Source organism: Leucopleurus acutus (assembly GCF_964270905.1).
Source record: "Leucopleurus acutus genome assembly, chromosome: 3".
Taxonomy (NCBI): domain Eukaryota; kingdom Metazoa; phylum Chordata; class Mammalia; order Artiodactyla; family Delphinidae; genus Leucopleurus; species Leucopleurus acutus.
The window spans coordinates 6456511-6468671 of NC_139145.1; the positions used below are offsets into that span (position 1 = coordinate 6456511).

At 53.2% G+C, this 12161-nt stretch overlaps 1 protein-coding gene across 1 annotated transcript in view; it reads right to left on the reverse strand.

Annotated features, from left to right (window-relative positions):
* Window positions 1–2320: 2320 nt before the first annotated feature.
* Window positions 2321–12161, reverse strand: part of MYO1F (myosin IF) — a 31471-nt gene continuing 21630 nt past the window's right edge. Inside the window, exons 17-28 of the mRNA XM_082837035.1 lie at window positions 12032–12138; window positions 11501–11599; window positions 11268–11412; window positions 7010–7124; window positions 6747–6916; window positions 5948–6093; window positions 5437–5583; window positions 5102–5250; window positions 4495–4578; window positions 3706–3901; window positions 3459–3628; window positions 2321–2731 (exon numbers count right to left, since the gene is read on the reverse strand). Of these exons, the coding sequence (XP_082693161.1) occupies window positions 2655–2731; window positions 3459–3628; window positions 3706–3901; window positions 4495–4578; window positions 5102–5250; window positions 5437–5583; window positions 5948–6093; window positions 6747–6916; window positions 7010–7124; window positions 11268–11412; window positions 11501–11599; window positions 12032–12138 (1605 nt within the window). The 3' untranslated portion in view covers window positions 2321–2654. The remainder of the gene's footprint in view (window positions 2732–3458; window positions 3629–3705; window positions 3902–4494; window positions 4579–5101; window positions 5251–5436; window positions 5584–5947; window positions 6094–6746; window positions 6917–7009; window positions 7125–11267; window positions 11413–11500; window positions 11600–12031; window positions 12139–12161) is intronic.

The following is a 12161-nucleotide window of genomic DNA, read 5'->3' on the forward strand; positions in this document are numbered from 1 at the left end:
GAATACCACTGGAAGGAGATGGACATTAACAAATTGCGGGGGACAGGAATTTTCGAGTGAGGGGAAGACAGATTTTTCACACTCTTGGGCTGTTTGAATTTTTTTTTTGGCCGCACCATGCAGCTTGTGCATTGCGGCCAAAAAAATTCCTTGTGTCTTAGTGCCCCGACCAGGGATCGAACCCGGGCCCACCACAGTGAAAGCGCGGAGTCCTAACCACTGGACAGCCAGGGAATTCCCATGGGCTGTTTGAATTTTAAAAAACTGTTTTCTTTTGATTATCATTAATACAGTTAAAACTCATTAACTGTATTAAAAACTCCTTAATTAAAAAAACCCATCATTTTGATACAGGGTGGAGGTGTGTGTGTGTGTGTGTGTGTGTGTGTGTGTGTGTGCAGGGGAGGTTGGTGCAATCTGGGGAAGGGTGGGGCGAGGTCCCAGAAAGGACAGGGAACCAAGAAAGAGAGAGGAGGGGCCCAACTTAAGAAATTTTGTAAAAGAGTCAACAGGATGTTGCTGAGTGGGGGGGACCAAGCTGACTGAGGTTTGCAGTCCGAAGATGCTATAACCTAGATGTGAGATGCCGTCTGTTAGAAGATGTCAAACCCACTCCCTTCTTCACCCCCAGTGCCTCACCCAAACCTCACCCATCAGTCTTGCCCGGAAGGCCCCACTTCCTGCAAACAGGGTGACTGCTGTGGCAGTGGGGCCACAGGGCTGTACCCCAAAGTGCCAGGAGGGGGGGCAGCCTGCATGATGAATTCTAGGGCAGAGAAGGGAGACAGAGGCCCTCATTCCCCTTCAGCACCAGGAAATGCCCAGCTGATGAGGTTGTGGCTCACACAGTCCTCCCCGACTCTGTCCCCCAATCTAAGTCTTGCAGAGAGACACTCACAGTGGTGACTGGGCAGTGGAGAGGCAAAAATCAGAGATGCAGAGAACCAGGGACATTCAAGGGACTGGTTAAATGCTTTTGTATAGTGATTGGCTAATAAAAGGCTGTTGAGACCCAGTTGCAAAATTGGGATTTTTTTTTTCCCAGCCACGCTCAGCTTCCCAGGCAGGTGTAGATTCTACAGAAGGCTCTGCTGACCAGTCTTTCTTTGATACCTCATCTCCCATCCCCCAGGTGGGTAGGTGTCCTCTGCCTGGAGTCCTCCCATCACAGCATAGATCACTCTGTGTGGTATTTGCCATCAAGATCTGCTGACCCAGGGCTTCCCTGGTGGCGCAGTGGTTAAGAATCCGCCTGTCAATGCAGGGGACATGGGTTCCCAGCCCTGGTCGGGGAAGGTCCCACATGTCGCGGAGCAACTAAGCCCGTGCGCCACAAATACTGCAGCCCGCGTGCCTAGAGCCCATGCTCTGCAACAAGAGAAGCCACTGCAACGAGAAGCCCGCGCACCGCAACAAATAGTAGCCCCTGCTCACCACAGCTAGAGAAAGCCCGCGCACAGCAACAAAGACCCAACGCAGCCAAAAAATATATGTAAATAAATAAATTTAAAAAAAAAAAGGTCTGCTGACTCTTTTCATCCTTCTTGGCTCCTCCAGCAATGTCCACACTCTCTCTGCATCTCCCTCCCCTGCTCCAAGCCCTGTCCCTTCTCTGGCACAGTCCTGACCCCACACATCTGGCTCCATCTCTCCCAGACTGACTGCTCTTCGTGGGGCTGAGCACAGAGCGGTTGTTCATTTGGAAAGGTCTGAAAGGCTCAGACTCTGGCACTGGTTTGGAGACAGCTGCGGGGACCAAGAGACAGCTGGAGGGGACTGGTAGCTAGGCTGACCCCCTCTTCACCATGACAATAAGTGCAGAAGGCTAGGGCCCTCGAATGTCAGAACTGGTCCTGACGCCAGGTGAGTGAGGGCTAAGTAAACACAGACATGGGGTGGGGGTCAGGGTTCAGGGGTGATTCAGGGTGAATTATGGGGGGCCATGTGGGACCTGCCTCCTTTGTCAGGGTCCAGTAGGGTCCCAGTTTGTTTGGCAGGGGGTGCAGAGTCAAAGCTGACAGGACCCACTGGAACATTTGCTGCAGGAAAGCTAGCATGCAGCTTCTGGAAGCTAGCAGGTGAGACAAATTCAAGCTTTGTGAGGGGCAGAAGCATATCTGAGTTCAAGACTTGGCTCTGTGCAATCTTGGGTAAGTGACTAAACCTCTCTGAGCCTCCATTTTTCCATCTGTAAAATGGGATATTCACTGCTACCACCCCACAGGGTTGTGAGAAGGTGGTCCTTGTTGGGGCTCAGTAAGTTAACTCATGTTTTCACTCGGCAAACATTTATTGCCTCAGTGGTGAGAAAAGGAGGGAAGTCAAGCTTGTCAAGGTCCCCCTGACTGTGCCCGGCACTTTGCCTGCAGGACACAGCTCACTTCCTACTCACAAGGCAGCTGGGAGGTAGGTTCTGCTGTTAGCCCTGTTTGACACAGGAGGAAACAGGTGTGCCTTGGGGGAAGCCAGGGCCCGGGGGTGGCTTAAGTGGTCATCCCTAGACCCAGGACCTGGGCTAGGCTGGGCTGGAGGCCACAGGACTGGACCTTCTGGCCAATGCAGCCAAGGGAAATGAGACCCGCATTGCAGGGCCTGGCTCCTGGCAGGATCCAGGCAGGCAGGTGGGATGGCAGGATCCCAGGCCCCTGTCCTGCTCAGATCTTCTCCACGTAGTTTCCTGGGAAAAGGCCCTCCTGGCCATGCAGCCGGCCTTTCCACCAGCCTGAGGAATCTGTGGGAGAGAAGAGAGCGTGAGGCTGAGCCCAGCCCGCTCCGGAGAAAGTCTTTCATGCTGGCTCTGTGTCTGTCTTTCTGTCATTCGTCTGCACTGGCCTGGCATAAGGCAGAAGCTGAAAAGAGAAGACAGAAGGGCAATTCCCCAGTGGTCCAGTGGTTAGGACTCTGCGGTCTAACTGCCGAGGGCCCCGTTTTGATCCCTGGTCCGGGAACTAACATCCCACGAGCTGAGCGGTGCGGCAAAGAAAAGAAAAAACATGTCTTTTAGGGGACTTCCAAAAAAAAAGAGAAGACAGAAGGAAGGGAGGGAGCAACGCGTGGGTTTTCCTTGCCACTGGCTCACACTCTGACATTTTCTTGACCATTCACTTGTGCTCGTCCCTCATCCATCTCCTCCTATAGGTCCCTCCCCATAATCCCCTTGGTGGAACCAGGAATGACCCCTAAGGGTTCCCCTACCCACCTGCAGAGGGTGCTGTTGAGTCCCAGGCTCCTCTAGGGGCAACCCAGGGGCAAGGTAGGAGGTCTGGAGGCCTGGGCCATCCAGACATGGCCCATTTCCTACTCACAAAGTAGCTTCTGCTATTAGTCCTAGTGCTTGACAGGTGAGAAGAATGAGGCTGGGGTACAGGGTGCGATACAAGTGAGGCCAGGCTCCCAGGGTGGCTTAGGAGGTGACCTCCAGGCCCTGGCTCCTCCCATTTCTGCCCTGGCACACACACCTTCCATGAGGATCTCGATGACCTCGTTCACGTTGAAGCTCAGCTCGTCCACATCTTGGCTCACGTACTGGTACAGTGCCCGGCACCTTGGGCCGTGTGTCCGTGGCTGGGGCTTAGGTCGGCCCACACCGGGCACAGGTCTCTGCCCTATGCTGCGCTTCCTCTGCATGCTGTGGGCACATGGAGGCACTCGTCATAGCCCCAGACACTCCCCCACCTCCTGGGGCTGCCCTCTCACACCACCTACCCAGCCATGCCCTGGTCAGGAACACTGAGGAATTCTGTGTTGTGCTCCGAGGGGGGCCGTGCCCGTTGGCGTCTGCTGGCCCCCAAGGCTGAGGACGGAGGGCCCTGTGGTGGCTTCTGGGAGCCCCGTCTGGATGTGAACTCCAGGGGTAGGGGGCCCCCTCTGGCAGAGGGAGGTACCCCATTGCGATCCAGGCCTGCAATGAGATGCGGGCATTTGTCAGGGTGATGCTAGGAGGATTTGGGGGTACTTGGCTCCAAGTTCCCTGTCTGAGGGAAAAGGCAGCTACTCTTAACCCAGTATGGTAAGGAATGGCCTGGAGAGAGAGACCCTGGGGCTAGGAGGCCCTAGAGGGAGACTCTGAAGGGGTAAGATTTTCCCCTACCCTCTTCTGTAGGAGGGCTTTTGTGGGTGGGTCTTGGAGGATGAATAAGAGCTCAAGTGGAGCAGGAATTTGGGAGACAGGCAGAGCAAACAGCCCAAGCAAAGGCCTGGAGGTAAGAACAAATTTGGTAAGTTGGCAAAATAAGATGTAGCTTGCATGACAGGAGTGTAAGGTGGGAGGAGAGAAGAGGTCAGTGGTTAGCTGGGTTCGGATTCTGAAGGGCTCTGAATACCAAACTAAGCTTTGGCTTTATTCTTTGGGAGATGGGGAGCTATGGAGAGTTCTGGACAGAAAAGAAGAGCATGGTCATCTCTGCTTGTTAGATCCTGTCGACAAGAGGTCTGGCTTAGGCCTTGGAGCCCACAAGAGGCAAGGAAGACACTTAGTGGGGGGTGTCTCTTCACCTCTAGGGGGCCCGGGAGCTGCCCGGGTAGGGGCCTGGGCCGACCTTCTGGGTTTTCCCTGGGCCATTCCCTTCCGTGTAGGCTCTGAAAGGGAAAGGGGAAAAGATGTAGGGATTTGAGTGAAGACCAGACAAGGTTCTTGGCCCCGCCCACAAGTCCAATCCACTCTGTGGCTCCGCCCCGGTCCCCGCTCCCGCGGCTCACCGGCTCTCCCTCCAGGAGGGAGTCCCTTAGTTACTGGAACACTGGTTCCGCCCAATAATTGGCTCCGCCCCTCCGGGAACCTATCTCTCATTGGCTCCTGGGTCCACCCACTCCAAGGCTCTCCCCATTCATAGCCGGCTCAAGGGTGGACTCCCTGGCCTCGCCCCTTCCATGTTTCTCGCCCAGTCATTGGTCACCTCGCGAGCCCTGCCCTCTTCACGGCCGTGTTCTCTCTTTAGGTCTCTCAAGTCCCGCCCCTCCATGGCCTTCACCCACCCTTGGCCCGCGCCACTGGCTCCGCCCCCACAGCCTTGATTGGTCCCTATGGATGGTCCCGCCCCTAGGGGCCCGCCTCTTCCTGAGCGCCTCTTAGTCTCCGTCTCCCGGTTCGGCGTAGACTCACTGGAGCTTTTGGGCAGTCCATCACCCACGCTGACCGAGAGGGTCCGACCGCTAGCCTTGAGCATCGCCACGTCGCCGGAGCCACGGGAGAAAGTGACGCTGCGGGTGCCACCTCCGCCCCAGCCCTCCTTCTTCACCCGGAACTGTAGTCTGTGAGGAGAGGAGGAAGCTGTGGGGGTCCCCACCGCCCCCCAAGAGGGGATCACCTCCCCATTCCATCCTTGCTGGACCCGGGGTGGGAGGGGGCGAGGCACGGGCGCATTTCGGCCGGTCCGCGAGGCGGAGGAGGAAGCACTGTGCCCAGCCCGAGGATGGTGCAGGAGGTGAGGGTCGTACGTGTCGCTGAAGGTGAGGGGCAGGGGCCTCCGCACCGCCTCCTCGAAGCGCTTGCACAGGAGGCTGACGAACTCGGTCTTGAAGACGCTCTCCAGAAAGCTGTCGGCCGCGTCTTCTTGGAGGATGAAGAAGTCGTCCTGCCTCGTGCTGGGGGAGGGGCGGGAGGAAGGGCAGGTGAGAGTGACAGGTGAGGCTGGCAGAAGGACTGACATTTGAGATGCGACAGAGTAGGGTCAGGGGTCAGGTAAGGGGCAAGTGAGGGGTTACACAGGTGGGGGGAAACGGGAGAGGTGGCAAGGAGCTGGAAAAGGTGGTAAGGGTCAGGTGAGGGGACAGGTGCTGTTGGCAAATAAGGATCATGAATGCGAGGGCAGGTGAAGGTGACAGGTAGGACCAAGTGAAGGTTGCAGGTACAGCAGCAGGTAAGACGTTCAGGGTGACAGATGGGGTAACAAGTAAGAGGGCAGCTGAGAATGAAGGGGGCTGGCGGGGGTGCCTGTGGGAGCCCCACCTGAGGGAAACTCCCCGTAAGGCCTGGATCTCCAGCTTCTTCTTCAGGACCTCACGCACCTGGCCCTTCTCAGGTCCCTTCTTCACCTTCTCCCGCCCGATCACATACACACACTTGGGCGTCAGGATCAAGTCCCTCTTGATGGCCTATGAGGATGCAAAACCAGAGAGACTGGTGGCAGGAGCCCCGGGCATCGGCAGCCTGGCCCCAGGGGATCAAGCCCAGGCAGAGAGGTAGCGCTGGCAGGTCAGGTGAAGGACAGGTCAGGTGAGGGTTCCTCCATGTGAAGCTACATGAGTGGTTACTTTATATAAGAAACAGGAGGTTAAGTAAGGGTATATTGGCTAGAAAGGGGTTTCTGGGCAGTGAACAGGTACAGGGTAGGTGAAGGTATGCCTGCTGGACATGGGCGCCCAGGACCGATGAGAGTTTACCTGTGCACAGGTGCATTTGAGCCAAGTGAAGGTGTGTCTAACTGAGAGGTCTGTCTAGACTGGGTGAGAATGTACCACCTAATGGATAGGTATGTCCAGGATAAGGGAAAGTGAATCTGTGGTCAGGGCTTCTGAACAAGGTGAGTGTGTAATTATGGACAGATGTGTCTGGCCAGGTGAAGATGTATCTGATGGACAGGTGTGTCTGGGCTACACGAGGGCGTATTTGATGGACAGCTGTATCTACATTAGTTGAGCCTACACCTGTGGGCAGGTATGTCTGGGCCAGGGGAGGGTGTGCCTCTGGTGGGGGGTGGCCAGGCTGGGGTCAGGGTCCCAGATGTGGCCGCCTGCTAGTGCCTCACCTTGAAGCGGCGGTCGTACTTGTTGACCGAGTCAGCAAAGTCCACTCGCTCCCTCTTGCCGAGGAACTGACGCAGCTCCGGCCGCTCCTCCAGCCCCAGGTAGTCCCCAACGAAGTTCCTATTGATGCTGTTCCGTCTCCGCTCCTTCTTGTTCAGCAGGATGTTGGAAGCTGCGGCGACACAGGGTGAGGGGCAGAGATCACAGCCTGGCTCCTCCAGGCCCCTCTGTCCTCAGCCCCAGCCTCCCACCTGCAGCCTCTCACCTTCCTCCCGCATCTCCTCGTACTTCCGGATTGCCACGTGGCGCCGCCAGGCCTTCTGGATGGTGCGGGCAAAGCCATCGAACTTGCGCTCTCGCATCTCCTCCAGAAGGAAGAGCTGGGCAAGAAGGAGGGCCGGTGGGTCCTGGCATCTCCCCAGGGAACACAGTCTCCAGTTTCCCCCGAGCCCACCCCACCCACGTGCTCTTGCTGACAGGCACCCGCACACATGCTCTTACACTGTGGGCAAAAAATTTTGTCTTTCTCCAAATGACCGGACCCAGGGTCCCAATATGGGGCACAATCTTCTGCATTAAATTATAACTGCAGGTTTGTCTTGCTGGGTTCAAATCCCAGCTCTGCCACTTACTAGCTGTGTGGTCTTACCAGAAACGGTATAACATCATGGTTTCTCATGCTAATTAAGCTATGGCATGTCATCCATGTGAGGTACACTTCAGTTTCAGAGACGTTAGAAATGCACACCAGTGTGCATCTTGGAAAACCAACAAAGTACTGCAGATGTGAAAATCTGATGGATAGGACTGGGATGTGACCGGCTACCACATGGTTGTGCAGTATACAACCTGCACACCCATCCGTGGCAGCCCTGGAAAGGAAGCTTTCATAGAAAGCAGAGAAAAGTCTTTTGAATTTTTTTTTTTTTTTTTTTTGCGGTACGCAGGCCTCTCACTGCTGTGGCCTCTCCCGTTGTGGAGCACAGGCTCCAGACGCGCAGGCTCAGCGGCCATGGCTCACGGGCCCAGCAGCTCCGCGGCATGTGGGATCTTCCCGGACCGGGGCACGAACCCGTGTCCCCTGCATCGGCAGGCGGACTCTCAACCACTGCACCACCAGGGAAGCCCAAGGCTTTTGAATTTTAAGAGTCTCCACCCACAGGGGACTTAGAGAATAAACTATATTAGAGCAGATCATCTGGAATAATAACTGGTGACTATATCAGGGAAAGAAAACTACTGGATATGAAAATATTACAAATCTACAGTAATAAAAACAATGGGGTGCTGGTCAAAGAATAGAACAACCAGTTGGACCAGGATGGATGATGGGGAAATGTCATAATTCAAATGGAAATTTAGTGACAGAAGGTACAGCATTGTCAATCAGTGAAAATGGGAAAAGTGTTGAAAATAAAGTCGGGCTTTATTTAGAAAAATAATTGACATTTCACCCAGAGGGGTTTCTCAAATACACAAATATCACATCACTGCTGAAAGCATGGCTGCCACTTTGCTGACCAAGGTGGCTGATGTCTCCCAGAAACCCCAGGCTTCCCTGCCAGGACTAAAAGAATTCTCACTTTAAAAATATATACCTTGAAGAACTTTTAAAGCTGTGGGTGTTTAATAACTGTTCATAAAAAGTGGAGAGTTCTCACCAGGAAAAAAAAAATCTCAGGTTCACAGGTGGCCGGGAGTTGACTAGCATTGACATCTTCTTTTGATTGTCAGATCAATACTCTGTGGGTCCATGGGTATGTGTGCAAAGCACGTTCAAGTAATGCCTTGTATAGGGTGTCTGGAGGGCACGTAAATGCATTCTGTGGTTTGCCGAGGGAATGACAGTTACAAGTAAAGGGAGACCAGCCATGCAGAACTGGGGGTCGGCCAGTCAACCACGACAAGTGTCCTCCAACCTTGTGATTTCTGCCCAGTGAAGAGGATGTGTTTTCAGTTTGGGAAATGTATCTTCCCGTCTCCAGAGTTTTAACGGCATCTCCTGTACGCTGGGACAGGCAGGGGTGGGCGTGCCCCAAATCTGAGCTTGGCCCTGGTGTACTGGGTTGAATAGCGTTCTCCCAAAACTCCTATCCACTCGGTGGGAACTTATGATTGTGACCTCATCTGGAAAGAGGGTCTTTGCAGATGTAATCAAGATAACATGAGGTTATACTGGAGTAGGGTGAGCCCTACATCCAGTCTGACTGGTGTCCTTATAAGAAGAGGGAAATTTGGACCCAGACACACAGAGGAGAAGGCCATGTGATGCCAGAGGCAGAGACTATACACTAAGGATGTAGAGGCGACACGTCCACACACCAAGGAATGCCAAGGATTGCTGGCGATCGCCAGAAGTGAGGGAAAGGCGAAGAAGGACCCTTTCCTGGAAACTTCAGAGGGAGCGTGGCCCTGCTCTTGGTTTTGGATGTCTAGCCTCCAGAAATGTGAGAAATTAAATTTCTGTTGGGTGAAGCCATCCAGATACTTTGTTATAGTAGCCCTGGGAAACGAATACACCTGGGATGCTGGGCCATGAAGGCCGATCGGTGTGTAAAGCATTCAAGGCATTTTGAGTCCACGTTTAGAAGAAACAAAACCCAAATCTAACATAAGTGCATTTTTAGTTGAGAAAGGCTCCAACTCCATTAAGTAATTTAATTCTTTGATCAAGTTTTGATCTAGCGCAGTTACATTGTTTCCGTTTTACTAAAATTATTCTCATCAGGATCAGGGTTTTTTTCCTGTGCAAAATTTCAGTCTTTTTCCTTATAAAACTTTCCCAGCAAGCGTTTACCTTTGTGAATTTCATTATTTCCAGCTGGTTCACTTCACCTCAAAACGTGCAGACTGCAATTTTGGTCAACATTTGACTTTGCCTTCTATCGTCTTAGGCAGCGCTAGCTTTATTTTGTCTGTTTTTTTTCAGTGTCAATTTTTATCTTTTCCTTTCAGAGTCAGATATTGCAATCCGCCAGTAACCAGCAAGATGGATTCTCTTTCTCTCTCTTTCCCTCCCATTTTCCTTTTTTTTTTTTTTTCCCTTCTGCTCCCTCTTTCCTTTCTTTCTTATCTATTACCACTTAAATTCTTCCAGGTGCAGTTTTAGCCTTGGACAGTTTTGGTTTGTGCTGAGTTTCTACTGCTAACAATATCTACATTGTATGCTTTTGATTCTAGACTGTTTTTATTTCTTGGAGCAAAGCGCCTCCGTAGGGAAAACCTCTAGGAGGTAGATGCAGACACACTTGGGGGATGAAGAATCTGGATCTCCCAAGATAGATTATTTTTGTAGCTATGAAATCTCTAGAGGCTCCACCCCACTGTGTTATGTTTTTGCTTTGATGAGAGAATAGTTACAGTAACATCAAGGGAATCATGCAGACAATCTCCTGGTTGTCTTCATAAAGTCCCTGAGATGCTATAGAGCAGGTGCCATGATTATGCAGGTGATGGGCACCCAGCTGGGCCTGGCCCACGTCCCCAGCATACCTTTCCCTGGTGCTACAGCTTGTCCTGGGTTGGGGAACCTAAGATTCCCTTGGGAGTCTGGTGAACCAGTACAGCTCATTGAGATGACCATTTCCCTGTGTGCTTTCCAATCCGTGCACTGAAGCAGGGGGCCAGATGGGCCCTTAGGGGATTCCTAGCCTTGTTTTTTCGTTATTCTTGTCATTGTTGCTTTTTAAAAAACTTCCCCCGCCAGCTTTATGGAGATATAACTGACATATAACACCGTGTAAGTTTAAAGTGTACATGAGTTAATTTGATGCACATATATGTTGCAAAATGATTACCACCTAGGTTAGCTAACCCCTCTGTCCTGTCACAAAATTACCATGTCTTTCTTGTGGTGAGAACATTGAAGATCTACTCTCTTAGCAAATTTCAGGTATATAATACAGTACTGTCAACCGTAATCACTGCACTGTACATTAGATCCCCAGAACTTCTTTGTCATTGCTGCTTTGTTTGTTTCCTTTTGCCCCTGGAAGCAGAGGTGGCATAATGTCAGTGGTGCTTCTAGCCTTTTCATAAAAGGCTAAGAGCTGGGAATTCCCTGACGGTCCAGTAGTTAGGACTCCATGCTTCCACTGCAGGGGACACGGGTTCAATCCCTGGGGGGGAACTAAGATCCTGCAAGCTGTATGGAACGGCCAAAAATATATATATATATAGAAAAAGACATTCTGGATAAGCTGTGAGTTCTTATCTCCTCCAAGGGGATGTCAGCACAGGCGGCCATGCGTTTCTTCACCTGCTTCCTGGCCACCATGGACCGTTCAGCTAATTTAGTTTTTTTTGAGCACCTACTACATGCCAGGCACCATGCCTCGGACTTTCTGTTTTGTCTAATCCTCGCCCTGATCCTGCGGTGTGGCTATGACTCTCCCCACTTTCCAAATGGAGAAACTGAGGCTTGGAGGGGAGAGGAAGCATGCCCACAGTCGCACAGTGGCCTGAAGAGCAGGACCGTGCAGGTGATGCTGGTGTCTGTCTGTCTGTCTCTCACACACACTTACGGACTCAGGGTTCTTGACGAAGACCTTGGTGCTCCCCATCTGGTACTGGTCTGGCTCCATGTTGACCGCCCGCAGCAAGTGCTGGACCCCCTGACGCTCGTCCCCACGCCAGTGCGGCCACGTCTCGGGGGTCAGAATAGCATACCTGGAGGGGGAGAGCAGGGGAGGGTTTGAGCAGCTAGCAGGGCGGCTGGGTGTTGGGGCCAGGGTGTGTGTGGTGGAGGGCGCCTCACCTCTGCAGGAACTTGGCAAACTGGCGGCGGTAGGCGAAGCCTGCCCGGCGCACCCTGATGTTCTCCTTTAGGCCCAGATACTCCACCTGGTGCTTGACCCTGGAGGGAGGGCAGCCTGAGTCCCCTGGGAGTTGGGGGGGCGGTGTCTGGATTCGTGCTGGAGGCAGTTTAGGGGGTGAGTTCTGAGGTCTAGGGAGGGAGGTTCACTGCTGGACACAGGGGCCTGCTTGAGAGTTAGTTTCGTGCATTGGGGGGCCTCGGTTCTGGGGGATCTGTGTTCGGGGGTCAGTTTCAGTTTCAGGGGGTGGCACGTGGGGTTTGGGGAATGAGGAGGACTGTGTTAGTCCCTGGGGCATCCTACAGACAGTCTGGGGTCCTCCCTTGGGGTCTTGATCAGTGTTAGGTATAACCCTGGGGCCCTGAGGGGTTTTGCACTGGTCCTAGGGGTCGGCTTGGGTGAGCCCTTTGATGGGTCCCATGACCCTGGGGGTCAGTTGGTGTGGACTGGCCCAGGCGGGGCGGGGGTGTCACCTGTTCTCCTCCCAATCACGGGGCCTCTTGGTCTCGTTGGGCTTGATGCAGCGGATGTAGTGGGGGGTGCACCTCTTCAGCGTGGATACCAGGTCGTTGGCTTGTTTCTAAGGGAGCGGGGAGAAAGTGG